Raw genomic sequence first — 14646 nt, forward strand, 5'->3', positions numbered from 1 at the left:
GGAGCACTCACCTTCCGGCAGATACATGTAGACCATGAGGTTGCGGTCGCGGTCGGACACTAGGGATCAGAGCCGAGTCAGCCCCTGTGCACACCCAGGGCTCTCAGGGACCCCAGCCCCAAACTCACCCAGGAAACCCAGCTGCGCGTTGTCCACCATGAAGTCCACGCTGTACACTTCCAGGGGCTTGGCATCCTGAGGACAGGAGGGCCGGGGAAGGCAGCCATCAGGACGGCCTGGGCCAGCCCCAAGCCCCACAGGCCCCCGGCACGCGGCCCCTTCCGTACCCGGGACACCAGGCTCAGCGTCTTGCTCTCCTCCTGGTAGCGCAGCAGCGAGATGCTCTTCATGACATCCGCGGCCAGGATGAAGTTCTTGACACTGATCATCTGGTGGATGTACAGCTGCGTGTCGATGAAGGCCATGCCTGTCAGCTCGCTGGCCCGCAGGCTCCACAGGAAGATCTGGGGGGGAGGCGGGGGAGTGAGTAGCTGGGGGGGTGCCTAGGGGTGCCTGTGGGGTGCTGGGGGGGGCGCACACCTTCTGACCGATGGCCGACACCAGGTGGCCGTTGCAGTGGCACAGGGCGGTCACGGGGCCCTTCTGCTCCTTCTCGTACAGGACCTTAAACTTGTTCTTGGTCAGGGGCTGGCCGGGCTCAGGCACCACCTCGATTACATCCATGATCAGGATCTGCCGGGGAGATGGGTGGCTGAGTCGGGGTGCTGGGCACTGCGTGCCTCAAAAGCCCCGCTGGCCACTTACCCGCCCTCGGCATGTGACCTCCTCCCCTTGCATGAGGCATGTCCCGGCGGCCACATAGCCCTTGAGGCCTGACACGGTCTCCTCGCTGCGCAGCGACACGGTCTTCATGCAGGTCACGTGCTCCCACTCCTCCAGCTCGATCCTGTGGGCGGAGCCCGGTCAGGGCCAGCCCAGCCCCGCCCCACCCCACCCCGCCCAGCGCACCTCACCTGGCGTTAGGGATGGCCTCCCAGCTGACGGGGGAGATGAGCTGGATGCAGAAGGCCTCCTGCTGAGGGTGGACGTACCGCTCATCTGTGGGGACAGAGGGGGACCATCAGGGAGGAGCGGCCTCCAGGGCAGGCCCACCCTGGGGCCCCGCGCACCTCTCTCGATGGTCTCAAACTCCTTCTCCTCGCCCGTCATGCGGGGAACGCGTGTGCAGGGGGTGCTGCTGCTGGTGGCGACAGCGTACACCTTGGGGAGAGCAGGGCGTCAGGAGCCAGAGCCCACCCCAGCCCTGAGGGTCCCTGGCTGAGTGGGGGCTGACCCTGGACTCCACGTGGTCCAGCCCCAAGGGCCCCTGACTGAGTCGGGGCAGACCTTGGACTCCACGTGGTAAGCCACGTAGTGGGCGGTACAGCGCAGCGGGATCTTCCGAACAGGCCACGGGGCGTCGTAGGACAAGTAGGCGGGCAGAACGCTGATCCTCAGCTCGCCCTGGGTGGGCACAGGGGGGAGGGAGGCCTGGTGCCCACTGAAGGCCGAGCAAATGAACCCAGGCCTCAAGGGCTCCCTCAGGTCAGCCCTCGGCTCTGCTGGAACAGGGGCAGCGACAGAGGCTCTGGCCCACTCTCCTGCTCTTCGGGCGCTTCCTGTCCCTTCACCCAGGTTTGCCCAGGTCTGGCCACGGGTGTGGCCTGAGGCCAGGCTCAGGGGGTGCTGGAGGCTGCAGGCACAGGGTGGGATGCACACGTGCACGCCACGCCAGTGTCTGCACACAGGCACGGGGCCCAGCGGCTCCCCTCTAGCCCAGTCCTAAGTGCACCGGTGCCTGCCACGTCCTTGGCGGCCCATGGGCTGCTGCTGTCATCTTTGTGACATGAGGAAGCTCAGGTTCAGGATGCATGAGCACCCCGCCAGTCACTCGGCACCTCGGGCACAGCTGGGTGCCCAGTGGGCAGACCAGTGACTGAACCTAGCTGGTGCCCTCATGGGCCATACCCTCCACTGCCGACCTCCCCGTCCTCCAAGCCTCTCCAGCGTCAAGCCCCACGTCACCTTGACCTTGGCTCCTACCACCCACCGGACACCCCGACTCTCCATGCCAAGGCGCTCCGTTACCAGCCAGGGGTGAGGGCCTCTTTCTTGGGCCCCAGCACCTGGTCCTGCCCAGTTGTCCTCGGAGGGGGTTGGCATACCCGGCCAGGCCTCATGGGGCCTCCCTACCTGTCTGTTGAAGTACAGAAACCCTCGGGGGCAGTTGACGTTGTGGAATGGGGCAAAGGAGTCGATGGGGCCATCGATGCCCATGGGGTGCAGCCGCAGGGCCCCCCGGCCAGTCACCAGGAGCCAGTGGGGCGAGGGACCACAGATGAACACCTAGGGGCGGACAGTGTGAGGAAGCCCCTCACACTGCGGGGAGGCCCCGTGCTCACCAACCATGCCCCGCAGAGCGGCCGGCCTACCCCGGAATAGCCATAAATGTCCTCGAAGTAGCGGAACCGTGCCACACGGCCTCGGGGCCCCGTCCCCTCCTCCGAGCTACTCCCTTCCGCCTTCTTCTTGGATGGCTTTGGCTTCTTCTCCCGGAAGTTGATGTTGTGGGGGACCTAGGGGGTGCTGCAGTAAGGGCCGGGGCCCTCAGCCCTACCTCACCGCCCCCACACCCAGCCCTGCAGGTCACTGTACCTTCTTGAAGCGAACTTTGAGGTTCCCCTGGCCGAGCTGTGAGTCATGGGGGAAGGCCTCGTAAATGAGGAGCTCCTGGTCCACGTGCACCTGGGGGCAGGACGTCAGGACCGGGAGGTCAGGGGGCAGGGCCTCGGGCAGGGGCGGGGGTGGGCGGGTACGCGCACTCACCAGCAAGTAGGGCCTGCGCTGGCGACTCCCCAGCGCCACCAGCAGCACCTCCTTGACCAGGGGCAGCTCGCCCTGGCGCGTGGTCTCCTCCTTCCGGGCCTCGCCCTGGGTGGTGGGCTGGCCAAAGGAGCTGTCCACCAGGACGCGCTGGCCCACAGGGAAGTTCTTCACCAGGAACACGAGCCTCCAGTCGGGGAGCTGGTAGATCTGTGGGACGGCGTGGTCAGTGGTGGGCAGGCGCCGGGAGGCCTGGGGGGCGTGGGCGCAGGGCACCACTTACCTCCATGGCTCCATTCTCCCGCACCAGCAGGCACCAGTGGGTGGGCTCAGCCCGGAAGGGTGCGGGGTCCCGGTCAGCGGGCGGCTGGCTGCTCCTGCGCGCCTCCTCCTTGCTGGGGCTGAAGAGGGAGCCGGAGTCTCCGTAGAGCATCTCCTCCTCGTCATCCACTGTGGGGCTGTGGCGGGTGTGCGTCACAGGTCATAGATGCTCGGCCTACCCGCCTGCCCTGCCGCCCGCACACACGTGGTCTCTGCACCCGCCCCGCCCTGCTGCCCTCACATACCTGGTCTCTGCGCCTTGGCCCTCGGCCTCAGGGCCGCTGCGGCCCCCCAGCTCGTCGCGTACTCCACCCAGGCGGCTCTCAGTGGTGAACATGCCACTGACGTCCCGGTACACGCACAGCGTGATCACCTTGGACTGCTGCGGGGAGGGAGGGTGCTCAGCTGGGGAGGGGGCGCGCGGGTAGGGGTCAGCAGGCCCCGGGACAGAGCAGAGCACCTACATGGTGCAGGGGTGGCTTGTGCAGTGCCAGGCGGTGATGGCGGCCCCCGTACGAGTCGTTCTTGAGCAGGAACATGGTGACGTGGCCCTCGGCACTCATGATGACCACGTAGGGGTCGGCCACGGCACACTGCACGATGGGGGAGCCCAGGTCCACGGGAATGAAATGCAGCTGGTTCACTGCGGACACAGGCCAGTCAGCACAGCGCAGGGGGCACATGTCAGCCCCGGGCCCGGGCCCCCCTGCCCAAGGCCCAGCCCACCTCCTTCCAGCAGGCGGATGCCGAGTGGCGACACCTGCACGATATAGCGATTGTCCCCGATGTTGCCAGCAAAGACTGTGGGGCCCTGCGTGGCGAAGCCGCTGGTGTCCAGCTCCATGATCTCCTGCCCCGTCTGGAGGATCTGTGGGCAGTGGTGGATGAGGGGCACTGCTCACAGCAGGGTCCCAGCCCGGGTTCTGGGCGCCTCACCATGGTAGAGTCTTCCCGGCTGAGAATGAGGAACCCGTGTCTCCGCCCATCATCCTCGGCCTCGGGAGCACCAGGCTCTGGCTCCGTGCCCTCCCCCTTGAGGGTCTCCTCCTGTGAAGGCAGAAGAGGGCAGGGATTCCCAGCCCAGCCCACGCCGCCTGAGCACCAAGCCTGAGCAGCACAGAGCCGGGTCCCAGGCCCCGCGGCACCCGCCGCAGGCCAGGTGCAGGCCAGCGCCACCGGCTGGATGTTGCCAAGCTGGGCACACTCACCTGCTCCTTGTGCACAGGGGCGATGACGGTCCACATGTCATAGCAGCCAGGGAGCTCAAAGGTCGTCACCACCTGGGGCCGGATGCTCTTCTGGAAGGACGGGCAGGGGTCAGCAGCCCACCCAGGCCCCGCCAGGAGGCGCCCCCTCGCTGCCCCTCACCTGCAGCACCGACAGGGCCCCGTTCTTGCCATAGCCGGAGCACACCACGATCTCCAGGTCTGGCTCCGGACTGTTCTGAAACTGCACGGGGCGGGGGCGGGGGTGAGGGCTGGACCTCTGCTGCGCAGCCCACCCTGCCCCGCCCTGCGCCCGCCCCCCGCTGCCCCGGTGGGCACCTCTTCAGAGAGGAAGGCAGGCTCGCCCATGGCGGCATTGGCACAGGGTCCGATGTTGAGGATGCTGTCACACACCTGTGGGCAAGGCAGCGGTCAGGTGGCAGGCTGACCAGGACCGGGCAGCACCCGGAGCCCCACCTCACCTCAAAGGAGTACGTGGCCAGCTGTGTCCCTGACTGCGCTTCGCTGCCGTACACTTCAATCTCGTCCACCTCGTCCTGCGGCACTGACTTGCCCCCTGGAGCACGATGAAAGCCCACCTGAGCCCACCTGCTGGCCCGCAGCCGACCAGCCCTGCACCCGACCAGACCCGCACCCAACCAGCCTGCACCTGATGCTCAGCGTGCACCCGACCAGCCCTCACCTGCCCAGCCTGCAGTGGTGTCCACACGCTTCTTCTTGGAGGGCGGCTCTTCCTGTGAAGTGGGAGGAGCAGGGAGTGAGTACCCTGGAGGCCACCTGCAGGAGTTGCGACCCCACGGGCCCATGCTCACCTTGTCGGCAGCCTCGCGGGTGTTGCCGGCCGGGGGCTCCTGCAGCTTCTCGGTGTACTTGAGGAGCAGTGAGTTGCCAAGACGAGAGCCGAGGAACAGATATCCGGGCTCCATAGTGACCATCTGGGGGCGGGACGGGTGAGGGTGTGGCAGGCCCAGCCCAGGGCCCAGGGCCACTCTCTGAGACCCCACTCACGCTGGTGGTGAGGACACTGGCGGCAGCCTTGTCGAAGTGGAAGGCCCGTACGCTGCGCATGCCATCCGTGATGAGCGTCAGCACATAGCTGCAGGGAGGAGGACACTCAGCTGGGGCGGGGGGACCAGTCCCCCGCCAGGAAGGACGGGCCCCGGAACAGGGACTCACATCTCACCGCCCTTGAGGGAGATGACCATCTTGTCATAGGAGATGAAGGCCGCCTGAGCACAGTCCAGGGTGATCCGCACACCTTCCTGGGTGCCTGTGGGCAGGGGTGGTCAGCCAGGCCCAGCAGCAGCCCCCACCTCCCCGGGCCCTGCTCCCCAGCACTTACGCAGGGGGAAGGCGGTGGTGCCGGTGGTGAGGCTGTTGAGAGCCACGCCATAGGGGGGGACGCTCTGGTTCAGGTACAGCAGCGAGTTGACCGCAAAGATCACCACTCCGCCTGGAACAGACACGCTGGTGGCAGGGCCCAGCACGCTCCACAACACCCCCAACCCCAGCCCAGGCCCCTCTCACCTATGGGCTTGGGCACCGCCAGGGCCTGGGTGCAGTCGAAGGGCAGGCTGGTGAGGGACCAGATGACGGGGTGCACCTTCTGCGTGATGTTCAGGGAGATGGCCACGATGGAGCATGTGTCCTGCCGCACGGCCACCCGCCTGGGGGCCAACAAGGGTCAGCGCGGGGCCCCGCGGAAGCCAGCCAGGCTTACCCCCGCAGTGGGCCTGTCGCGGCCAGGATGCAGGCCCTCACCCAGGCCATGTCTGGTTGGGCTCAAACAGGATGAGCAGGGTGGGCTCATAGTAACCATGCAGGAACTGCAGGTCGACGATGTTGAGAAGCTTCTCGTCCAGGGCCCGCACGTCAATGATGTAGCTGGGCAGGAAGCTGGACCTCTGCCTGGGGGCAGCAGGCGTCAGCGGGGGCAGCGTGGGGCGAACCTGGGCTCCGCAGGGCCCCCCGCCCCGCCCCTGCACTCACCCCTCCCCCACGAGCCCCTCGTGCTCCTCAGCCAGGCTCTCCCTGCGGAAGGGCAGGACCACCAGCCGTGTGCCGTAGATAAGCATGGCCGCGCAGCGCCCGTCGGGGTCCACACGCACCCGCGGCGTGTGCACGTTCTGCACGAAGCCGTCCTGCGGGAGAGGGGCGTCAGGCAGGAGGCCCCCCCCCACAGAGGCATGGGGCTGTGCTGGGGGGCGGGGAGGTGAGCCCTACCCGCAGCTCAGGCTCCTCGAAGTAGTGCAGAGACAGGGTCTTGAGGTCGTGGGTGCCTGGGTCGTACTCCACCACCGACAGCTGGGGGTGGCAGGTCAGAACAGGGCCCTCCCCCCACAGCCCCCAGACCCCACCCCTCCCCACCCCGCCCCGCCCCACCTTGGCATCCTTGAAGCTCAGGAGCAGGGCATCCCGCTTGGCACCGGCCAGCTGCACGCTGGCCATGGACATGACGTTGCCAAAGAAGGAGAAGGAAGCCACCAGCTCCAGCTTTTCCCGGTGCTCCCGGTGGGCCTTTCCGTCTGAGGAGAGAAAGTGCACAGGGCCTGGGGCCCACGTCCAGCCCCCACCCCCCGGGCTCACGGCTGGGCAGCCACCCTGAGCTCACTCACCTGTGCTCCTGTCATTTTTGGTCGGCGCCTGGAGGAGGGAGGAAGAAGGAAAAAACTGTGAGGGGCCCACCTTACCCATGACCGGCCCAGTGGCCAAGAGCCCTCAACGGGGAGCGGGCGACCAGCCCACAGGAAGCACCCCCAGCTCTCCTGACACTGGGGCTCTCAGGGTCGAAGGCTGGACAACACTCTATGTGCCCCCCAAACCACTCAGACTCACCCTGGGCCAGCCAGTGATGACATGTGCTTGCTGGGAAGGAGCCCCAGCTCTGCTGAGCCCAACTGGGTGTGACGGTGACCCTACAGGGTCTGTGGCCTCACCCCATCTGCGTCCTCCAGGTGGGCCCAGGGCCCAGGACCCTGGTGAGGGGAGGCGGCCACACCACCCTTGAGCTGCATCCCAGGAATGCCCACCACTCTCAAGCAGGGAGAAAAACCATCTACTATTTTCAGTGACTATGTTGAGCACTTGATAACAGACGAGACCCTCACGACAGAAACCCCTTGCTGACCCAGAACACAGCTTCCTTAATCCAGGAAAAATCATCCCTGGCGGGTCTCTAGCAGGGATGCACTTAGACTGAACATGAAAGTCGCCCTCGGCGACGGGTGCAGCCCAGGACACCGTCTCCCTTGGCCAGACACGGGGTCAAGATGCAGACAGATTGCCACTCTGTGCACTAACAAGACACAGAGGGGAAATATGACAAATTTTAAGACACGTGGACACAGTTAAACAGTCTAACACACCACCGGCAATTTAGAAGGCAGAGGTGGAAAAGGACAGAACCTCCAACTGAAGACATAACCAGCATATCCTGATGAGAAGCACTGGCCTACAGATTCAAGGTCAGCAAGTCCCAAAGCAGGACAAACACAAACAGAACCACAGCCATGCACATCGCAGTTGGAAGACAGAAAATCAAAGACAAAGACAAGTGTCGTAAAAGCAGTCAGAGGAGAACAGAGATGCCACCCTCTTGGAAACTGACTATGAGAGCCAGAGACGGTCTTGAAAGTGATGAAAGAAGAAAACAGTCAACTTTGAATTGTAAACCCCATGAGAATATCCCTCAAAAAGGAAGCTAAATAAAAACGTTTTCAGACAAAAGTGGACCAAGATCAACATCAGAAACACTCTTCAACAATTTCCAAAGGAAGGTCTTCAGGCTGAAGACCCCAGATGACAAAAAAAAAGACTACAGCCTCCTGCACGGAGTGTGAACTGCTGAACGTGTGATAAGAAATGAAGGAAGGACTGGGAGGAGGGAGGGAGGCGCAGCTGGAGGTGGGGAGAGGGTGAGCGAGGTGCGCCCCAGCCGCCCCAAGACGCCGAGTGCAGAGGAAGGTCTGAGCGCGAGACGGCACCTTCCACCTCAGATCCGCGTCACAGTGGCGAGGCTGGTTGGCCACCCACCTCTCCAAGCCATCGACACCAGCGCCCAGGACCACACGGAGGATCTGACCAGGCCTGGACTCGCACGGGCCTGGGGTCCCAGCAGGGACTGCGGTGTTGCCTGGATGCACAGATGTGCAGACATCTGAGAAGAGCCAAGGGGGTCCTGCAGGCCCAGGGAAAAGACAGAGACACATCAACATGCTCAGGGCTGAGGCCGAGGGCGCGCATAAAATTCTGGGGCTTACGCAGCTTTTCTGAGAGGCTGAATTTATGTAAAACCAAAATGCTAACAACAGCGTAATGTTCTGCAGGACAGAGCCTGTGACAGCAGGATGCAGTGAGCAGGGAAAGAGGGTAAAGGGCTTCAAGGATTCCAGGCTGTCTGGGGAGGCTCCCTCGAGCCAGAGACTGCTGCGACCTCAAATGTGACTCATTAGAGTGTAAGAAAAAATGCCAACCAGAAGTCAGCAGCAAAGATGAAATGAGGGACTCCCCTGGTGGGCCAGTAAGGAGCTAAGACCCCACGCTCCCAATGCCAGAGGGCCAGATTTGATCCTGGTCCCACAGGCCACAACTAAGACCCAGCACAGCCAAATAAAGAAAAATAAAAATAAGTGAACAAATAAAATATTTCTTGAAGAGATAAAATCTAATAAAATAGCTCATCAATCCAAAACAACAAATAAAACAATAGCAAGATGCAAGATGGTGATTTAAACCCAACTACACAAGAAATTATCTCAAATAACAGACCAGACCAGACCCATTCATTCATGACAGAATAAATAAACCAAACAGGCCAGAAGACAACAAAAACCGTCAGAATAATAAAAAATATCCAACTATTTGCTATTGATTCACTTTAAACATAACACAGATTTTAAAAAGATATTCTAGGCAAGGACTTAAGAAAACAAACAAACAAACTGGGGCAACCAAGTTACTACTAGAAAAAGTAGATCTTAAGGCAAAAAGTATTAAAGGGGACATTTCACAACAAAAAGGTCAGTTCAAAAGTAACTCTTTTTTGGCCGCATAGCACGTGGAGATCGTCCCCAACCAGGGGTGGAGCCTGCACTCCCTGCAGTGGAACCACCATAGAAGTCCCCCAAAGTGACTTTTAGTCTTTCTGTACCTAATAATTCAGCTTACACACTTACACATACACACACACGATTCCCGACAACCCTACAGGGCAAGTGCTCCATCTTGTTCATCTCTAAAATTATACATTCTTGATTTTTGGCTCCTCCATGTAAATCTGAGAGTCACGATAAATAAAACTGTTGAGAAGCTTATTGCAACTTTGAGATAAAGGACACAATTTTGGATTAATTTGGGGGGGGTGACAACTCTACAATATTGAGACTTCCCGACCATGAGACCTTTTCTGTTTTCTTGGGACTGTCATTAACTTTAGGGGACGTGTCCTACCTTTCCTACATTTCTTTTCCTCTCAGAGGTCACAGCTGCCCCAGGCCAGCATTCACCCGCTTCCCACACACAGTTTCCCTGCCCTGGCCACTGTCCGGGGTCTGCTGGCCCAGGACCCGAGCCAGGCGCACACCCAGCATCAGGTCCACCACCTGCTCGGGACCCTCTCCCTTCCCTGCCGCCACCTTGCAGACCCTGCCCGTGCTCCCTGGTGGAGACTGCACACGGCCCTGCGGGGCTCACCATCCGCTCTTCATCCCAGCTGGGGGCTGCTCTGAAGGACAGGAGCCTCAAAAGGGAGGCGGTGCCCCGCGAGTGGTCTGGCCCCAGCCTCGTCTCACCACCCAGGAAGCTCAGCCACCGCAAGGATGCCAGACAGATACCAAGCTAGCCCCGTGGAGAGAGAGGAGACAGGCCCTTCCTGTCACAGACCAGGCCCAGGCCTCACCGAGCAGAGGCCGGGGGTCCGTCTGCATGGCCCCTGTGGTGCCGTCCTGGCTCCCGGCTGCCCTCAGGACTATGCCACCCTGGTGACCACATGTCTGGGGCTCCAGGCAGGCTGTCCTGCAGCAGTGACTAGGCTGGTCCCCGACAGGCTCAGGCGCCACGTTACCTCCTGCCACTACACTGCGCTCTGTCCAGGAGCTGGAGGCTGCTCTACACTGAAAGGCCGCAGAGCAAACACCCGGCTCAGACCCGGCAGCCGCATCCAGTCTGCTGAGGGGCTTCTGTGGCATTCTTCACAGCTCTTGAAAGGTGTGCAGAATTTCTGAGGGTCTCGGTGGGCTCCACGCTGCCCAGTGCTCCTTCCCTTCAGAGCACTAATGTGCCCTCGCTCACCTCACAAAACCCTGCTTTTCCTACCAGTTCCTGCTCCATTCCTTCCCTTCCCTTTGCACAGATCTCTCCCACAGAGTTGTCTTTGTCCACTGGTGCTAACTCTCCTGCTCTGGGCTCCTGGCCTCACCAGCCCACATCCTGCCTGATGCCAAGCTTCCTCGCTGGGGTCGCCAAGAGCATCCAGGTCTCAGGACCCATCTGAGGCTCAGAAATACAGGGCCCAGTATCCAGATTAGGTCATGAGAGAATCCACAGCTTCCAGTCTGGCAGGTCTCTCAGTCCTTGTCCCGGGGGAGGCCGCAACGCAAGGACAGATGCTTTCTGCAGACGCTTTCTGCATGCATCAAGAGATGGCAGAAACCATACCCCAGTGGGGCCTGCAGACGGCGGAGCTCCCGGCTTCTTGAACACAGACACTGAGGTGCTGGCGGCTGCTTCAAGCTGCTAACAGCAACACATACTCCAACAATGTCCAAAGTGCACTCCTGCCCCCACGCCCCCGGCCCCGCAACCATCTCCCCTGCAGGGTTAGTCTGGCCTGAAACCCAACCCTGGCAAAGCCTCTGCACGGCCCACATCCCGTCTATCCCGCCTGCTTGCCCCACCAATGACCATCCAGCCCAGTTGCCTTCTACTTGTAGCAGCCACAGTGACCCCAGGACACAAAGTTCAGATCAGCTCACTCCTCTGCCCAAACCTTGACTCACCATTGGCCTCAGGTCAACACTCAGCTCCCAAGACTGCCCTCAAGGCTGCCCTGCTGATGCCCCGACCCAGCCTTGTGAATCCCCTGACCAGCCACTCTTCCCTCCCTACTGCACTGGCACCTTCGCTCCGCCTCAAAGCTCTTCTCCACACACCTACAAGGCTTTCCCCATCAGCTCCTCCTCACCCACTCAAACCTCACCTTTCCAAGGAGGCGAGCTCTAGACCTCGCTTGGCCCCCCACTCCTGTTCCGGCCTGGTGGTATGATGGGCACTCTGGCTTCCAGCGTGTGCTGCACTGGCAGCATGTGGCCCCCCAGCCCCAGAACCACAGCCATGAGGGCAGCTCACCAACTCTTGCCAAGACGCCCACACGAAACAGGCTCTTAACAGATAACCCCCAGAAAGACAAGTGAGTGGCCGCCAAGGAGCTGTGAACCCATGTGTAAAACATATACAGATGTAAAACATTCAATTTGTCCCTCAAAGTTGACTGAACACCAATGTCAGATATAGTATATACCGCAAAGATGCTCTCATTCAATGTAGAGCCATATGTATTCATTTGCAAAGATTCGTTTTCAGTTTTGACTGAAATGTTGACAAAAGTCAAATACTGATCTCAAAACTGCTGTATCACAAAAGCTTCAGTTCAGTTCAGTTCAGTCGCTCAGTCGTGTCCGACTCTCCGCGACCCCATGAACCACAGCACGCCAGGCCTCCCTGTCCATCACCAACTCCCGGAGTTCACTCAAACTCATGTCCACAGAGTCGGTGATGCCATCCAGCCATCTCATTCTCCGTCGTCCCCTTCTCGTCCCGCCCCCAACCTTTCCCAGCATCAGAGTCTTTTCCAGTGAGTCAACTCGTCGGATGAGGTGGCCAAAGTATTGTAGTTTCAGCTTTAGCATCAGTCCCTCCAATGAACATCCAGGATTGATCTCCTTTAGAATGGACTGGTTGGATCTCCTTGCAGTATAAGGGACTCTCAAGAGTCTTCTCCAACACCACAGTTCAAAAGCATCGATTCTTCGGCGATCAGCTTTCTTCACAGTCCAACTCTCACATCCATACATGACCACGGGAAAAACCATTGCCTTGACTAGACGGACCTTGGTTAAACTAAGATTATTTACTGACACAAACAGTCACTAACCTCTCATACATTCTTCTCTATTTTGCTTGCTTTGTCACGTGTGGATTAGTACAGCAGTACACACGTTTAACACAAAACAAACACTAGTGTCCTGAAGTAAGTGACCAGGAAGGCGGCCTCCTTCCTGCTTCCCCAGCCCTTACTCAGAACCCTGTCCTGCGGAGGACAACCCTTCCTGCCCCACTTCCGCTCTGCACCCCAGTCCAACCCTGCCTGCCCTCAGATGCTTCTGGCCAGCACACTGGCCTGGCGTCTGCCTGGAATCCACCTCTCCCCATCCTTGCATCTGGCTCCTACTCCCCTTTCAAGAACATATGCGAAGATGCCTCTTGCAAGAAGCCACCCACCACCATCACCAAAACCCTCACACCTCGGGCAAGCAGAGCACCCCCGGCTGTTTCCCCCACCGAGGGAGTCATCACACTTTACTGACCTCCAACCCACAACCTGCCCGCACCCTACACCCAGCCTTGTTCCCTTTGCCAGGAATGTTCTTCCCCCAATGAATTCCTTCTCTGCATAAAGGAGGCTCCTCTGATCCCTCAGCCCTCATCTATTTCCTTCGCTGTCCCTGCAGGGTGTCCACAGGTGTGTGTTCTCACGCGAGTGTTTAGTCAGTAGGTGTCCTGCTCCACGTGTGTGCAGGTTTTGTTCTCTACTGCTACTGCTAAGTCACTTCAGTCGTGTCAGACTCTGTGTGACCCCATAGACGGAAGCCCACCAGGCTCCCCCATCCCTGGGATTCTCCAGGCAAAAACACTGGAGTGGGTTGCCATTTCCTTCTCCAATGTGTGAAAGTGAAAAGTGAAAGTGAAGTCGCTCAGTCGTGTCCGACCCCTAGCGACCCCACGGACTGCAGCCTGGATGGAGCAGCTGCAGTCCGTGGGGTCGCTAGGGGTCGGACACGACTGAGCGACTTCACTTTCACTTTGTTCTCTACCGTATCGCTAAAACCAAGCACACAGTACACGTTCATATGATTTGTTGAAAAAACGAAAGAGCAAATGAGACGCCCAGGGTAGGCCGCGGAGAAGGCAATGGCAACCCACTCCAGTACTCTTGCCTGGAGAATCCCATGGACGGAGGAGCCTGGTGGGGTACAGCCCATGGGGTCGCTAAGAGTCGGACACGACTGAGCGACTTCACTTTCACTTTTCACTTTCATGCATTGGAGAAGGAAATGGCAACCCACTCCAGGGTTCTTGCCTGGAGAATCCCAGGGACAGAGGAGCCTGCTGGGCTGCCGTCTATGGGGTCGCAGAGAGTCGGACACGACTGAAGCGACTTAGCAGCAGCAGCAGCAGCAGGGTAGGCCGCGAGCCCAACAGAGAGTGAGGGGGTCGAGGAACGTGGTTCCTGGACACCACCAAGTGCGGCGCCGTTGGGCCGCTCCCCCTCGGTCCGGGCACCCCTCGCCGCGGGGCGCGGCGGCCCCAGCGGGCTTGCCTACCTCGGAGTCCCGGTTGAGGCGGTACACGTAGAGCTGCGAGGTCCCGGCCACCACGAGGTTGCGCTCGCTGTTATTAAAGAAGTTGCAGTACATGGAGAACTCGAGGCCGGTGGGCGGATGCGCCTGCTTGTACACGGCGTACATGGCGCCGCGCTCGGGCTGCACAGGAAGGCGAAAGGGTGAGCAGGAACGCCCGCGCGCGACCCGGGGCCCGCCCGCACCCCCCAGCCGGCTCGCCCGCGCCCACCTGCCGCCCACCTGGCAGTTGGAGCAGGCTGACGGGGGACCCGTACGGTGCCGAACACGGCCCACCCGGAGGCGGAAGCCGCGCGCCGAGGTTCCGGTCTTGCGCCTGCGCAGCGCCCCAGAGGCGCGGCGGCCGCGGGAGAGGCAGCGGCCCCTGGCGGCCGGGGGCAGCCTCGCGGCTCCGCTCCCGGGTTCCGCATACAGAGCCCCGTAAACCCAGCTCGCGGGAGATCCAGGGTCTCACTGCGGAGGATGCAGAGCCTGCTGGAAGCCGGACGGTGACTGGGCGGCTCAGGGCTGGCTGGTCAGGACCTGCCCGCCCCCTGGAACCCAGAATGGGGTCACTGCCGAGGGTCTCTCCCGCAAGAAGAGGCGAAGTCTCAGGCGCCCTGCCGGATGCTGGCAGCAGTGTGGAGGCCGAGGGGGCAGAG

General features: G+C 61.0%; 1 protein-coding gene across 5 annotated transcripts in view; it reads right to left on the reverse strand.

The window, feature by feature from the left end:
- Positions 1 to 14309, reverse strand: part of CPSF1 (cleavage and polyadenylation specific factor 1) — a 15122-nt gene extending 813 nt beyond the window's left edge. For 2 of the 5 annotated variants that reach the window (XM_088844532.1, XM_055432156.2), the window contains exons 1-34: positions 14228 to 14309; positions 13970 to 14128; positions 6986 to 7013; positions 6753 to 6919; positions 6594 to 6674; positions 6360 to 6511; positions 6132 to 6278; positions 5898 to 6037; positions 5713 to 5823; positions 5547 to 5640; positions 5379 to 5466; positions 5183 to 5305; positions 5053 to 5104; positions 4832 to 4926; positions 4689 to 4763; positions 4513 to 4593; positions 4353 to 4442; positions 4081 to 4191; positions 3871 to 4012; positions 3609 to 3787; positions 3390 to 3526; positions 3107 to 3281; positions 2827 to 3033; positions 2656 to 2745; positions 2433 to 2576; positions 2194 to 2346; positions 1348 to 1464; positions 1131 to 1221; positions 975 to 1059; positions 766 to 907; positions 541 to 693; positions 288 to 464; positions 129 to 195; positions 12 to 59 (exon numbers count right to left, since the gene is read on the reverse strand). In XM_088844532.1, the coding sequence (XP_088700658.1) occupies positions 12 to 59; positions 129 to 195; positions 288 to 464; positions 541 to 693; positions 766 to 907; positions 975 to 1059; positions 1131 to 1221; positions 1348 to 1464; positions 2194 to 2346; positions 2433 to 2576; positions 2656 to 2745; positions 2827 to 3033; positions 3107 to 3281; positions 3390 to 3526; positions 3609 to 3787; positions 3871 to 4012; positions 4081 to 4191; positions 4353 to 4442; positions 4513 to 4593; positions 4689 to 4763; positions 4832 to 4926; positions 5053 to 5104; positions 5183 to 5305; positions 5379 to 5466; positions 5547 to 5640; positions 5713 to 5823; positions 5898 to 6037; positions 6132 to 6278; positions 6360 to 6511; positions 6594 to 6674; positions 6753 to 6919; positions 6986 to 7013; positions 13970 to 14113 (3886 nt within the window). In that variant the 5' untranslated portion in view covers positions 14114 to 14128; positions 14228 to 14309. Of the gene's footprint in view, positions 1 to 11; positions 60 to 128; positions 196 to 287; positions 465 to 540; positions 694 to 765; positions 908 to 974; positions 1060 to 1130; positions 1222 to 1347; positions 1465 to 2193; positions 2347 to 2432; positions 2577 to 2655; positions 2746 to 2826; positions 3034 to 3106; positions 3282 to 3389; positions 3527 to 3608; positions 3788 to 3870; positions 4013 to 4080; positions 4192 to 4352; positions 4443 to 4512; positions 4594 to 4688; positions 4764 to 4831; positions 4927 to 5052; positions 5105 to 5182; positions 5306 to 5378; positions 5467 to 5546; positions 5641 to 5712; positions 5824 to 5897; positions 6038 to 6131; positions 6279 to 6359; positions 6512 to 6593; positions 6675 to 6752; positions 6920 to 6985; positions 7014 to 13969; positions 14129 to 14216 lie in introns of all 5 variants that reach the window. The other 3 variants (XM_055432158.2, XM_055432157.2, XM_088844533.1) reach the window with 3 other exon arrangements.
- Between the last annotated feature and the right edge of the window lie 337 nt (positions 14310 to 14646).

The sequence above is a fragment of the Moschus berezovskii genome, chromosome 16, assembly GCF_049115385.1.
Source record: "Moschus berezovskii isolate FMDL1 chromosome 16, NW_MosBer_1.0, whole genome shotgun sequence".
Lineage (NCBI taxonomy): Eukaryota > Metazoa > Chordata > Mammalia > Artiodactyla > Moschidae > Moschus > Moschus berezovskii.